This window comes from Protomyctophum bolini (assembly GCF_963924005.1).
Source record: "Protomyctophum bolini genome assembly, chromosome: 14".
Taxonomy (NCBI): Eukaryota; Metazoa; Chordata; class Actinopteri; order Myctophiformes; family Myctophidae; genus Protomyctophum; species Protomyctophum bolini.
In genome coordinates this window covers 4,889,375-4,905,494 of record NC_137875.1, presented here as the reverse complement: position 1 = coordinate 4,905,494, position 16,120 = coordinate 4,889,375, and the positions used below count along the sequence as shown (strand labels likewise).

The 16,120-nt window shown below is 39.6% G+C and overlaps 2 protein-coding genes across 2 annotated transcripts in view; both read right to left on the bottom strand.

The window, feature by feature from the left end:
- Positions 1-16,120, bottom strand: part of LOC308328344 (uncharacterized protein) — a gene marked incomplete at its 3' end in the record, with an annotated part of 33,319 nt that overhangs the window by 9,774 nt on the left and 7,425 nt on the right. The window lies entirely within an intron of this gene.
- On the bottom strand, positions 4,271-9,955 carry LOC308328261 (uncharacterized protein; the record flags this gene model as incomplete). Its single annotated transcript, XM_080782028.1, has 6 exons — positions 4,271-4,602; positions 5,178-5,303; positions 6,726-6,767; positions 7,637-7,801; positions 8,619-8,669; positions 9,724-9,955. 6 exons carry the CDS (start codon positions 9,953-9,955, stop codon positions 4,322-4,324), a joined length of 897 nt encoding a protein of 298 aa, XP_080638154.1. The 3' UTR covers positions 4,271-4,321.

Sequence of the window (16,120 nt, the reverse complement as noted above, 5' to 3'; positions counted from 1 at the left end):
TCCCAAAGGGACCCCTGGCCCGGGGGTCCCCGGACAACACTTTAATTTAAGATTAGAACCACTATCAGGCTATCAATAAAAACCTGTGTGGGGTGCTGAGGGCGCTGCAGCCCCACCTGGTGGTGGTGTTGGGGAGGAATATTCTTTTTTGATGGGTTAGATCAGGGGTCGGCAACCCAAGATGGTGAATGAGCCATTTTCGACCAAAACAATTAATTCAATATCTACCTGGAGCCGCAAATAAATGTAAGCCTTAAAATGTTTATATAATGAAGACAACAGGGCTGCAAGTGGATATTAGCCTATGGTTTAACTTTCATTACATTATTATGCCATGTTATTTTTCATTGACAAAATTATAGAAATTCAATAAAGAAATAAGTAAGATTCTCTTACTACCAAACACAATACAGTAGTAACTAAATATTAAATAGTAACTAAGTAACTACATTAAAGTGCAATGCAGGCCTACAGTTGTATTTGAAATATACTGTAATTCTGCAAACAGTTCTAATTAATTAATATATTCATCAATTAAACTGTAATTCCTGAGTCCCCATGTATAGTGCATGCAAATTAATTACATAAAACGCAGCCTGCAAGGATACAATTAAATAAAACACAGCAGCATAATAAAAAAAAGACAAATAAAACTGGTTAGATGTTGAAAAAGGTGTTTGGGTCTGACTCTGTAGTTCATGGAGTATTGATTTCATTGGATATCATTGGTCATCTGACCAGTTTCATTGGCTTTTATTGGATCAAATCGACAGGAACTGGAGCACACACAGCCCAGGAAAAGTGTGGATAGCGCGTTACAAACTCATTTAATAAACTATTACCCTGTGTAACGGACCCCGGAATGAAATGGACGAAAGGCCTTTATTTTGAAAGGCTATGTGGGCAAACGGGAAGCTTGCTCACTCAGCAGAGTCATACTGACTAAAGACAGCCCAGCGTCAGTCAGACAGAAATGTTTGTTTCTCATGTGCTCCAAACCATAGTCATTAAAAGCTAAGCCTAACCTCACCAAATGAAGACAAATGAAACAACAAATGAAATGGAAATCGAACTGCCGGATTTTAATTATGTATTTATTGGTTTTAGTGACTTTCCTGGAGAATGACGTGATCGAGTGACATCATGATATTGGGACGCCATGGTAACAAGTTAGCGTCTATAGCTGGAGAGGGAACAAGGTGAATGTCCATTTTTATGGTTATTGGTTTGTGTCATATTGTTGTGGGATTTTGTTTAGTTGGTATTTTTGCTATTATGGTTTGATAATATGTACCTTTTTATTGGTTTGTTTATATGGTTTGATATGTACCTTTTTATTGGTTTGTTTATATGGTTTGATAATTGATATGTACCTTTTTACTGGTTATTTGTAAACGTATTTGTTTATATGAATGCCTCATATTATTGGATGTGTCTGCCTGTGTTGATTATATGTTTGTGTCCTTGTTTTTAGTTTTCACGTTGATCTATTAAAGAAACTTCACATCATCAGTCGGCCTTCAACCTCTTCATCGAGCCTGGTTCGCTACAACTATTACCCTGTTGGATTAATTCATGGGGAAAGGGAAGGAACTTTATATCCCAGGTAAGTAAGACACACATTATTGTTCATTGCTTCTGCCGCCGTGCAGAAATGTGCTGTTCAAACGTGTGTCATTGTCGACCGCCTTAGCCCCACAAGCAGAACCCAAATGTAGTAAAGTTTCTGACACTTTGATAAAGCGACAATCAAATTTCATAAAAGCTTTATGTAGGGTTCCGAGAGGGGCTATGACCGCCTCTGAGTCTGAGCCCATATTGGACTCTTTAATTTCAATTGTGAAACACAACACAAGTCACAAGTGTGTTGTGTGTGTGTGTGTGTGTGTGTGTGTGTGTGTGTGTGTGTGTGTGTGTGTGTGTGTGTGTGTGTGTGTGTGTGTGTGTGTGTGTGTGTGTGTGTGTGTGTGTGTGTGTGTGTGTGTGTGTGTTAACTATATAGGCCTACACCAGATGTTGTTTTTGATGACATATTAGAGAAGTGACCATTGTAGAAGTGGGTTGTGCAGCCATTCAACCACAGTGAGTCTGGAAGAGACTTATTCCTTATCAAGGTGTATAAAGTACCAACATATTAAAGATAGATGTTATTATACAGCTTATTGGTTGCACATTAACTGCTTTTTGTGTTCATAATATCCTCCTGAAACAGTTGTTGTCGAGTTTCCCCAAGTTTGTGCACATTATCTACTTTTGTTTGTGTTCAAGAATGTCTTGTTAAATGTAACTATTAGGCCTATAGCCTACTATTGGCCAAGTAAGAGACTAATGTAACTATTAGGCCTATAGCCTACTATTGACCAAGTGAGAGACTGCCTTTGGGGATGCAGTTAGTACTGTAGGACAATTATTTCACATTTTGTTTAACTATTAGGCTACTATATTGACCTTACTTGTAGACTGCCTTTGGGGATGGAGTTGAGTAGTACTGGACAATTATTTCACGTTTTATAAATGTTTGTCATTATAACAAACTGTCTGAATGCACCTAATTAATTAATTCTCTGAAGGATGTGCTCCGGTAGCTTCTGTGGGTTCAGTCATTGTGTTTCATACATTCACTGATGTGTGTTTACATGCTTTATACTCCTGTTAGAGAGTAGATAGCTTGTTTGTGTAGACATAGCACTCTTTTGTGTTACTGTACCATAGTTTAATATTCTACTGTTAGACAGATGTTAGGTTCTTAGCTTACTTATGATTATTGATGACTATTTTTTATGTATTTGATGTATTACCATGTGTTGAACCTTACTGTAAGTCTCTCTGGATTCAGAGCGTCTGATAAATGACTCCATTGTCAATTGTAGCTGACGACCCTGTCAACCCTTTTACAGTAGAACTGTTACTTCTGTTATGTGCCAGCAGGTGGCAGCATTGGCCCACAGTTCAGTTTGTTGACTGTTCAAGCAATGTTCAAGCAAATCAAAGTGATAGAAGAAGTAGTTCTCAAATTGTTGAGTGGTGCTGGCCACTCCTATGCAGAGCTGTGTATGGATGTACATGTATGTGTACACACGTGCGTGTATGTATGTATGTGTACGTAGCAATGGCATGTCATTATGTGGAGGGAAGATGCTTAGAATTAACAACATTAGTTAAAGTAGCAGAAAGTAAAAGCTCACAACATGCCCTTTTCTCATTTATTTGATTGATTGAAAACTATTTGACAGAAATGCAAACAGCCTGCAGTACAATATACACTTGGTCTAAAAGGATATGAACATTATGGAGGCTCTTTAACCTAATGCTTCTCTAACATGTTCATGTCAAGGACCCCAAAATGATCTGTTTGTCTGTGGACCCCCGTCTGTGACAGCATAGACCCCAAAATGATCTACTTGTCTGTGGACCCCCGTCTGTGACAGCATAGACCCCAAAATGATCTATTTGTCTGTGGACCCCCGTCTGTGACAGCATAGACCCCAAAATGATCTATTTGTCTGTGGACCCCCGTCTGTGACAGCATAGACCCCAAAATGATCTATTTGTCTGTGGACCCCCGTCTGTGACAGCATAGACCCCAAAATGATCTATTTGTCTGTGGACCCCCGTCTGTGACAGCATAGACCCCAAAATGATCTATTTGTCTGTGGACCCCCGTCTGTGACAGCATAGACCCCAAAATGATCTATTTGTCTGTGGACCCCCGTCTGTGACAGCATAGACCCCATGAGAGAAGATGTGTATTGTTACAATGTTTCAACAAAATTTAAACTTTCAGATTTTATTTCAGATTCTTTTTCAAAGCATAGGCCTATTGAAAATAGTAGTTGAAAAGCTGATAACGCTGAGAAGCTTGATGAAAGATAGAGATGAAGGTAAAACAATTTCTGTAGATTCAGGTAGATCAGAGGACTGGCTAGCATATCGCTCTTTAAGAGACAAAGTGACCACATTAAATGAACAGAAAAAAGCCTAAACTACCTAGAATTGTAGAAATTATACATGATGGTAAAAAACGCTGGAGTATTCTCTCTCAATCAAATCACCGGTAGAGATAAAATGAGCAAAACACCATCATTTATTGAATCGGGTGAACGCTTCATCACCAAGCCCCAAGAATGTGCTGATTATTTTGACAATTATTTAAGTAAAGTTGATAACATAAGAAATGACATGCTGCCTGCAAACATCAGTCATCTATCTGAATGAATTATTAAAAATGATATCATGCAGGACAAATTATTCTAATTTGAATTGTGTTACATAGCATAGACCAGAACACTGTATAAAGTAATGGTACCAGTAGCAGACAGTGTTACAGAGCATAGACCAGAACACCATTGAACACATTGTGGTTGTTTGAGTCATCATAGAGCCTGTACCCTGCACGTATACGCATGTCAACAGTGTCTCCCTCCTCCAGATATACCATCATTCCACTAGATATCTGTTCATGACCTCCACTATTGGTTCCACAGTTAAATAAGAGGTTCTGCTCATTCTTATACATCCAGACACAGAACCGATCTGATGACCAGTTGTTAAATGCAGTGAATGTGAAGTAATAGAGTCCTCGGACCGGTGCAGAGAATACCCCTAAGAGAACACAGGATGAGAGAACACATTACATTAATAGAATTATAAAAATACAGTTATAAAAATAAAAACCTTAATTTAAAAAGTCAGATCTACAAGTTGTGTGAGTTAAGAGGTTACTTTCCTCATCTCCTCTGGACTGTTGTTTTCAATGTGAAACACACAGTGCTGGAAAGTAACTAAGTACATTTACTTATTGTATACTTAAGTAACTTAAGTAACTTAAGTAACATTTTGTCGTTTACTTGAGTATTAACAATTTCCAATACTTTTACTTTTACTCGGATCCAAATATTGTACTTTTCTCCACTACATTTATTTGACAGCTTTAGTTATAGTTACTTTGTAGATTTAGATTATTACTACGAAACATACAGTAACCACTTCAGCCTTTAATGCATTTCAGCCATTTGAAAATAGCCGATCTACAAGCTCACAATCTGTCACATCGACACATTGTGAGCTATTCCCAAAAGATTTTTATACATTTGAAAACTTAAAATGGCACATTTCTGCTTTTTACTTGTAGTACTTTAAGTACATGTGTGTACATGGATGGATTGTAGTTTAATCACCTGTAGATGGATTGTAGGCGTTGCCGATGTTAGCGAAGACCTTCTTGTAGATCAGAGTGGTTTTGTGAGAACTATACGGTCCAACTGAGGTACCCAAACCAACAGAGAAGGCCACCTTCGGTTTGTCTGTCAACACAGGAGGAGCATTATCAAACACTTTAAATATTATAAAAGCATAATATTATATTAAGCCAATACACCAATCTTGTTGTAAAGCAGCTTATCAGCTCCAACAAGACAAAGTATAGGCTATTAAAACTAAACGGTCACTAACAATACTCCATGGAATATTACTGTCTGTCAAATAGCATATCTCTCGCAATGTGTTGAACTGGGCCATGTTCTGTTGTGCACTTGTAGATCTGCTATTTTCAGCAAAGATATATAGTGTAGAACAAAAACAGGGTCCTTGGGGTTCCAGAAAACTGTAAACATAAATCTTTCATTCACCTTAATGGTCAGATCCTCACTGACATTTAATAGTGGAAGACGGTAAAGTCATTACTTTGGTTAATTGTAACATGTTGTGAGTGTGACAATACCATCAATATTTACACATGATTACTCATTAATATCCACTTGACCGAGGGCTGTATAGTAGGGCTGCTAGTATTTCACTCTGATTGCTCTCAGCGCTCATCAGAATGTGATTGGTTGTAAGACTAGCCCAGGCTCATATGGTCATCAGAATGTGATTGGTTGTAAGACTAGCCCAGGCTCTATATGGGTCAGAATGTGATTGGTTGTAAGACTAGCCCAGGCTCTATATGGGTCAGAATGTGATTGGTTGTAAGACTAGCCCAGGCTCTATATGGGTCAGAATGTGATTGGTTGTAAGACTAGCCCAGACTCTATATGGGTCAGAATGTGATTGGTTGTAAGACTAGCCCAGGCTCTATATGGTCATTTGAAATGTTTTTACACATACCCTGAAGTGTGTCAGTTATCTGACCAAACGTTGGTTTCTGTATTCTCTTCATCCTACAATACATTCTTGGCACTTTAGTTATACCAGTGTGTGTTCTTTAGCTATACCAGTGTGTGTTCTTTAGCTATACCAGTGTGTGTTCTTTAGCTATACCAGTGTGTGTTCTTTAGCTATACCAGTGTGTGTTCTTTAGCTATACCAGTGTGTGGCTATATCAAACCAGTGTGTGCGGCCACTTCTTTCTCTTTCGAAGACTACCTTTCTGATTGTTCTGTCATGGATCAGCAACACTACATTATAATATTCTAACATTATTCTGTCATGGATCAGCATAGTTCAGTCTTCATAGTTCATACATAATGAAGACTGAACATAATATGTTTACTAAGCATACATGTAGTATTTTATATTAGTATATCATTCTTTAATTAATATATAATTATTAATATATGAATGAACATACTAAGCGTCTAAGCGTTTATTTATTAGTGTGTGCCAAGTGGAAATATGAGTACTTTGTCCTCCATTTAATTGAACCTTTTGGGGATTTTTTCAATTCCTACTTCTATACATGTATACTTAATATGTCAGTATATATTATATTTATAAAACATACTTACTCCACAGTTGGTGCACTTGGCTTGTCAGCTGAGCAAGATGAGCTGAAATCAGTACATTAGCATTAAGTCAGTCATACAGTAAATACTCATGCACTTTCACTGTTGAGTGAGTAAGCTTTCCATTATGGATTATATGGATCAACTGTACAGTAAATTACATCATCAAAAAAGTTATCTATTCTCTGAGATCAATGAAAGCCCCTCCTATGCCCAGCTTTGTCTGTTTGTGAACACAAACACGATGATTTGATTGGCTGATCACCCCATAGTGATGATTTGATTGGCCGAGGATAAAATGTGATGGCAGAAAAGTGAAGACGCCAAACGTGATTGGCCAGAATTACATTTGTGATGATGATTTGATTGGCTGAGCACGGAATTTGATGTATGATAAGAGCGCCCTTCATTTCACACGGGTGTGATTTTTTTTCAGTTTTTGTCACATTCCAATAATTTGATGACCGGTTGAGTCGTGGTCAATTCAAGGCTTTGTTTGGTGTGTAACTGATCGTTTCGAGGAAGCAATCTGATTGGTTGAAACAGCCTTCTGGCCGTGGGTTAAACCAGCACCATTCACCACCTAATAAAAACAAATAATTCAGCTGCTCTGTTCTCCCAGAGTGCTAGCAAACTCGGTGGCTAGGCTAGCTAGTTTCTTGGGACATTTGTGATCGTAGTGACTACCTCTGTCATTAAAAAATATATTTTTCCAGTGATGCTTGCGGAACTCGACTTCGTCTCGTTCCTTACCGCATCACTGTTGTGGCAATAATCACGTTAACCCACACCCTCTCGTGTAATATTGCTTAAATTTAAAAACAATGTGCGAACTATTTAACCCCAAAGTAAGTCCCTTTTCAACACTACACATTTATACTTGCATTCGCTGAACACCATCTGGATAAAATTACCTTCACTGCTGGTGTTGAGTCTGGTCTCAAAGCCTTGACTCTCACTAGCATTAAGTCTGGTCTGGAGAACTTCAACTTGGACCTCACTGGTACTGAGTCTGGTTTGGAGGTCTGCAACATGGACCTCACTGGTACTGAGTCTGGTTTGGAGGTCTGCAGCCATTTCTGAAAAACACATCACAGACATTTGACCTGAATTCCCCTTTCATTGTCAATGGCAAATCTTGAGACGTGTGGGGAGCGTTTATTTATTAGTGTGTGCCAATTAAAAAGTGGAAATGTGAGTACTTTGTCCTCCATTTACCTTTTGGGATTCTTTCAATTCCTACTTCTATACATGTATACTTTAATAATATGTTAGTATATATTATATTTATAAAACATACTTACTCCACAGTTGTTGTACTTGGCTTGTCAGCTGAGCAAGATGAGCTGAAATCAGTACATTAGCATTAAGTCAGTCATACAGTAAATACTCATGCACTTTCACTGTTGAGTGAGTAAGCTTTCCATTATGGATTATATGGATCACCTGTACAGTAAGATACATGATCAAAAAAAGTTATCTATTCTCTCAGATCAATTATAGTAATTAAAGGAGTAGTTCACCCAAAATGTGACTTAATTACACACCCTAATTGCTAGCCCCTCCTATGCCCAACTTTGTCTGTTTGTATGAACACAAACATGATGATTTGATTGGCTGATCACCCCATAGCGATGATTTGATTGGCTGATCACCCCATAGCGATGATTTGATTGGCCGCTATTGTGTTCTTTTAGCAACAGTAAGTCATTTTGCAACGTCTCTCGCATCTGCCTGGGTGACGGCAGACTGCTGGGCAGATCAACATATGGAATGAATTCTGTATTGGCCATTTATGGAGCGTGTCACGAGGCGTGACGGACGGACTGACTGACTTACAGGTTTCTATGGTCGCAATAATATAACGTTATATAATATCTATAACCTATATCTCACCTGCAGAACCTCCTCCCGGGGCTTCCACCTCATTAGATTTGTTGTCCTTTTCTGAAAATGAATTAATAAATCAGAATCAGAATCATTTTTATTTGTCATTTTCCTATATGTACTTGCATACAAAAGAACATGAAATATCGTTTCCCCTCAGTTATTGGCAGTGCAACATAAAACATAGAGCCTATTTAAAAACACAAGCTAAAAACTAAAACCAACATGGACAAACATTTAAAAAGAGACCCCAGTATGTATATGATGACGTGCAATTCATAGTTAAAAGTTATACCAACACCACGCACAACCTTTAAATAAATAAAGTGGCATGGTGCTATCCTTAAAACCAAAACGGTTTTTTTTGTGCTGTTGTGCATCCACAAACGGAGAAAACAAACAATCGGATGTGGTGTCCAGACGAGGCCCGGGTAACACAGAATACATCCTCGTCTGCAATTCCAAACATGCGAACATGACCCGCTTTAATTACTTCAGTCTGATGTGTTAATAGCTTAGTGACTTTTTTATGTCCAATATTTGCATTTCAGTTCATAATCATAAAGTTAATGTATTTTAAATTAAAAAAAAAAAAAAGATTACTTTTCCGGATTCCAATTTTAAAAAATAGCAAAAAAAGCAGATCTACAAGCTCAAAATGCATTGCACTGCGACACGTTTTGAGCTTGTAGATCAGCTGCCTTTGACTATATGCATTGTGGCCCTCTGGAGTGAGTTTGAAATATAGTGGCCCTCTCCATCATCAAAGTTTCCCACCCCTGTGAGAAATTACAAGTGATAAAATACATTACATTTGACTCTTGTGTTGTATTCTCGTGAAATATTCAGTAAAGTATTCTGGTGAAATTTTCAGTAAAGTATATAAAAGAGCTCAAAGGGTACATATTCAGTCAGACAACTCACCCCGAAAGTGGCCGAAAGCGAAGACAACTCACCCCGAAAGTGAAGACATCTCACCCCTGGTGAGTTGTCTTCACGTTCGGGGTGAGTTGTCCGGACAACTCACCAAAAAGGGTGAGTTGTCTTGTTATCCTAATGAAGTAGTGTAGAATAGATTAGTATAGCCGCTATAGTATAAAGATAGCTGTCTGACCCTCCCTCTCAGGCATGCAGGTCTGACTGCGCCGTGCACACTGCAGTAACAGCCTCTCCAGCATCCTTATACCTGTGATGTGGTTTGTGGGCCGGTCGTCGTGGCGGTTGAAGTTCACCTCCACCGCCGATCCTTGGATCTCGAGGTGGTTGATGCTCAACTGGAACGGCAGGTCGGTGTCGGCTGAACACAGGCAGAAGAGGACGAGCAGGAACATGGCAGCAGTATCCATCTTAGAAGATGTGTGTTATGCTGTGTCAAGCAGAATCTTATATACTGTACACTACCTGGCTACCGCCTACCCGTAACCTTTTCTTTTTCTTTTTACCTGGGCAAGGCTGGCAGACATTTAGAACATGCTCTGCATTCCATGCAAGCATGCTTTTCCATTCCACGCCTACATATGACAGCTTGACAGCAGTCATCACAGCTCCTGACTTAATAATATGTTAGTATATATTATAGTGGGACTGTAGACAGCCTTCATGGTACTTTACTAGTGGGACTGTAGACAGCCTTCATGGTACTTTACTAGTGGGACTGTAGACAGCCTTCATGGTACTTTACTAGTGGGACTGTAGACAGCCTTCATGGTACTTTACTAGTGGGACGACTGACTAACGGGAGGTCAGAACAATGACATGTTAGCCTTTCTGAACAGATAACATGCATTCTGTTGTTTTCACTGCAGGTCCCTCGCATGCCGTTGACTTTAATTATGTCACTGTCTGACCACACCACATATATATATATATACACTCCATGAATCTGTTGTCCAGGGCCGGTTATTATCAAACTGACGCTCTTGGCAAGCTTTCTCCTTTCATAAAGTATTAATGGCTACATATAACAAAATATATCACACATTTCTCACCTTCTTTCCACTACACTGCAGCACTGACGGTGCTTCATTTGGTAGCATTATGTAGTGTGTGACTGACTGACTGCTTCTACTTGCATTAAGTGTTCAACAATATGGGAGAGTGGAGAGGTGAACTGTGAATGACATCAGTATGACCCACACACACACACACACACACACACACACACACACACACACACACACACACACACACACACACACACACCTCCACAGCTCTCAGAGAGAGAGAGAGAGAGAACCAAATAATCCACATTCCTCATTCGTCAATCATAAATATGTGTTGCATTCAAAATTCCATGCATGCATACGACAGCTTTAGAGTAGTAATCACAGCTCTGATGAACACTTTCATCAAAACACATTCTTCCAGCTATAACCACTTGTTTGGTTTGGCAAGGTAGCTTGTGGCTGTAAACTGATCAGGTAACTCTGTTGATGAGAAAGTCCAAGGCATGCAGATGTACCGTGATAATGGGGAGGACACACACACACACACACACACACACACACACACACACACACACACACACTACACTCACTACAGGCTAAACTTGATTTGATGCGAATACTTCTCACGGAAACATCGAGGATGAAATGCCGATGGGTTACTTTTTACTGGAACACTTGAGACAAAGACAGATAAACATGATGAGTGATTAATGGAGGAGTTTAATAAGAGGCACCTGTCACTGTGATCAGAGGTGAGATAACTTTTAGGTTGTGTAGAAGGTCCTAGGCTGTGGATGGAGGGTTACCATGGTTTATGATCGTGGAGTGTTATTAGGCTAGTTGTTGTTGTCATTATTGGACACTTTGAAACTCTCCCTCAACCAACGACGACCAGTGAGGGAGATTGAATGGAAATGGGAGGCGACACACTGGAGCTAAAAGACCTCTGAAAGTCTCACGTCAAAGGAATGTAACCTCCGTGTGCTGCACGTTGTTGCCATTCTCTCATGACACGTGGCTGCTTGCGTGTGCATCGCGTGCACGTGTGTTGCTGTACAGCGTGTTATACTGTGCTGTACCTTTTGCAAATAATAAGCTGTACATTTATATGGATGAATCCACTGTAGCACGTAATTACAGTATGTTCCATCAACAACAGTCTTAGCGGAATCTTCTGGCTCTTTGAACGGTGTGTGACGGTGATCAAGGAGAGAGAGAGAGAGAGAGAGAGAGACACCACACAACCACTCTTAAAAAGGTCCCTGGCTAATAAGACAAATATGCCTTAAAACGTTAAAATATAAACACCTTAAATATGTGCTGTGGACTATTAGCAGTGGTTCTCAAACGTATTCATGTCAAGGACCCCCACATTGATGTGTATTTGGCCGCGTTTATGTGTTTATGTGTTTATGTATTTATTTGTTAATGTTTAGGGAAAATGTTCAAAAATGTTCAAAAATATCATATCTAAAGCTTGCAGCGTTGCACAACGTAACACACTGTGAGCTTGTAGATCTGCTGCTTCAATGGCCAACACATTAAATGGACACAGAGCTTGTAGATCTGTTGTGTTTGAATGGCCAACACATTAAATGGACACAGAGCTTGTAGATCTGTTGTGTTTGAATGGCCAACACATTAAATGGACACAGAGCTTGTAGATCTGCTGTGTTTGAATGGCCAGCACATTAAATGGACACAGAGCTTGTAGATCTGTTGTGTTTGAATGGCCAACACATTAAATGGACACAGAGCTTGTAGATCTGTTGTGTTTGAATGGCCAACACATTAAATGGACACAGAGCTTGTAGATCTGTTGTGTTTGAATGGCCAACACATTAAATGGACACAGAGCTTGTAGATCTGTTGTGTTTGAATGGCCAACACATTAAATGGACACAGAGCTTGTAGATCTGCTGCTTGAATGGCCAACACATTAACTGGACACAGAGCTTGTAGATCTGTTGTGTTTGAATGGCCAACACATTAAATGGACACAGAGCTTGTAGATCTGTTGTGTTTGAATGGCCAGCGCATTAAATGGACATAGAGCTTGTAGATCTGTTGTGTTTGAATGGCCAGCGCATTAAATGGACACAGAGCTTGTAGATCTGTTGTGTTTGAATGGCCAGCGCATTAAATGGACACAGAGCTTGTAGATCTGTTGTGTTTGAATGGCCAGCGCATTAAATGGACACAGAGCTTGTAGATCTGTTGTGTTTGAATGGCCAGCGCATTAAATGGACACAGAGCTTGTAGATCTGTTGTGTTTGAATGGCCAGCGCATTAAATGGACACAGAGCTTGTAGATCTGTTGTGTTTGAATGGCCAGCGCATTAAATGGACACAGAGCTTGTAGATCTGCTGTGTTTGAATGGCCAGCGCATTAAATGGACACTGCGCTTGTAGATCTGTTGTGTTTGAATGGCCAGCACATTAAATGGACACAGAGCTTGTAGATCTGCTGTGTTTGAATGGCCAGCGCATTAAATGGACACAGAGCTTGTAGATCTGTTGTGTTTGAATGGCCAGCGCATTAAATGGACACAGAGCTTGTAGATCTGCTGTGTTTGAATGGCCAGCGCATTAAATGGACACAGAGCTTGTAGATCTGCTGTGTTTGAATGGCCAGCGCATTAAATGGACACAGAGCTTGTAGATCTGCTGTGTTTGAATGGCCAGCGCATTAAATGGACACAGAGCTTGTAGATCTGCTGTGTTTGAATGGCCAGCACATTAAATGGACACAGAGCTTGTAGATCTGCTGTGTTTGAATGGCCAGCGCATTAAATGGACACAGAGCTTGTAGATCTGCTGTGTTTGAATGGCCAGCGCATTAAATGGACACAGAGCTTGTAGATCTGTTGTGTTTGAATGGCCAACACATTAAATGGACACAGAGCTTGTAGATCTGTTGTGTTTGAATGGCCCCCAGAGTTAGTGTTGAAGTGTCCTTGAGCAAGACTCAGAAGCCCTAATTGCTCCTGATGTGCTGGTTGGTGGCTTGCATGGTGTGCACCACCATCGGTGTGTGAATGTGTGTGTGAATGTATGTGTGTGTGAATGGGTGAATGTATAATGCTCAAATCTATGTAAAGCGCCTTATATAAATGCACCATTTACCATTTAATGTTTGTTTAGGGCAGTAAATGTACCGTGACGTAAGACGTCATCTGACTGATATAAATACAACCTGTAATAAATGTATTTCATTTTTCACGGACATGAGAACATATCAACATGGCCGGGCGCCCCTCACTTCACACTAGTGTGATTTTTAGTCTAATTGTAGTATTCTTACTGAATGTACAGCACTTTGGTTCAATGCCGTTGTTTTAAATGTGATCTATGAATCAGTAGCTGTGAAACCTTTTCACATCAAGGACCCTCAAATTGACACTTATTAGCCCGCCGACCCCCATTTGAAAAGATTTGCCCATAAGAGAAGATGTTTACGTCTCCAGCAGTGACTCTCAACCATTTTAATTTCAAAGACCCCCCAGTTTGACACGCATTAGTCTACGGACCCCCATTTAATGGCATTTCTATCTCTGGGACCCCCAATTTATATTGTAAAATATGTTTGGACCTGAGGGAAGAAATCCTCTGAATTAGCTAAATTAGCCAAAGTAGCAGATCTACAGTAGAAGCTCACAACATGCCCTTTTCCCATTTGATTCATTGATTGATTCTTTTGTGTGTGTGTGTGTGTGTGTGTGTGTGTGTGTGTGTGTGTGTGTGTGTGTGTGTGTGTGTGTGTGTGTGTGTGTGTGTGTGTGTGTGTGATGAAAATGAACAATATATGATTTTCTTTAATATATATAGTAAAATAAGCATTATATGCTGTGCTGTACTCTGGGCATGAAGACAGAGTCATGTCAGTGAGCTGAGCACAAGTGTTGCACTGTGACTTTATGGATAAAGTGGTTCAACTGATTGTGAGGCTATATTAACTCATTCTGCTGGGGACCCCCTGTAACCTCCCAAGGGACCCCTAGCCCGGGGACCCCCTGTAACCTCCCAAGGGACCCCTGGCCCGGGGACCCCCTGTAACCTCCCAAGGGACCCCTGGCCCGTGGGTCCCCGGACAACACTTTAATGTAAGATTAGAACCACTGAAGTAGGCTATCAATAAAAACCTGTGTGGAGTGCTGAGGGCGCTGCAGCCCCACCTGGTGGTGGTGTTGGGGAGGAATATTCTTTTTTGATGGGTTAGATCAGGGGTCGGCAACCCAAGATGGTGAATGAGCCATTTTCGACCAAAATAAATAATTCAATATCTACCTGGAGCCGCAAAACAATGTAAGCCTTAACATGCTTATATAATGAAGACAACAGGGCTGCAAGTGGATATTAGCCTATCTATCAAAATAAAAAGTGCGCTATGGTTTAACTTTCATTACATTATTATGCCATGTTTTTTTGCATTGAAAAAATGATAGAAATTCAATAAAGAAATAAGTAAGATTCTCTTACTACCAAACACAATACAGTAGTAACTAAATACTAAATAGTAACTAAGTAACTAAATTAAAGTGCAATGCAGGCCTACAGTTGTATTTGAAATATACTGTAATTCTGCAAACAGTTCTAATTAATTAATATATTCATCAATTAAACTGTAATTCCTGAGTCCCCATGTATAGTGCATGCAAATTAATTACATAAAACGCAGCCTGCAAGGATACAATTAAATAAAACACTGCAGCATAATAAAAAAAAGACAAATAAAACTGGTTAATGTTGAAAAAGGTGTTTGGGTCTGACTGTAGTTTAGGGAGTATTGATTTCATTGGATATCATTGGTCATCTGACCAGTTACATTGGCTTTTATTGGATCAAATCGACAGGAACTGGAGCACACACAGCCCAGGAAAAGTGTGGATAGCGCGTTACAAACTAATTTAATAAACTATTACCCTGTGTAACGGACCCCGGAATGAAATGGACGAAAGGCTTTTATTTTGAAAGGCTATGTGGGCAAACGGGAAGCTTGCTCACTCAGCAGAGTCATACTGACTAAAGACAGCCCAGCGTCAGTCAAACAGAAATGTTTGTTCCTCATGTGCTCCAAACCATAGTCATTAAAAGCTAAGCCTAACCTCACCAAATGAAGACAAATGAAACAACAAATGAAATGGAAATGGAACTGCCGGATTTTAATTATTTATTTATTGTTTTTAGTGACTTTCCTGGAGAATGACGTGATCGAGTGACATCATGATATTGGGACGCCATGGTAACAAGTTAGCGTCTATAGCTGGAGAGGGAACAAGGTGAATGTCCATTTTTATGGTTATTGGTTTAATTGTGTCATATTGTTGTGGGATTTTGTTTAGTTGGTATTTTGCTCATGTGGTATTATGGTTTGATAATATGTACCTTTTTATTGGTTTGTTTATATGGTTTGATATGTACCTTTTTATTGGTTTGTTTATATGGTTTGATAATTGATATGTACCTTTTTACTGGTTATTTGTAAACGTATTTGTTTATATGAATGCCTCATATTATTGGATGTGTCTGCCTGTGTTGATTATATGTTTGTGTCCTTGTTTTTAG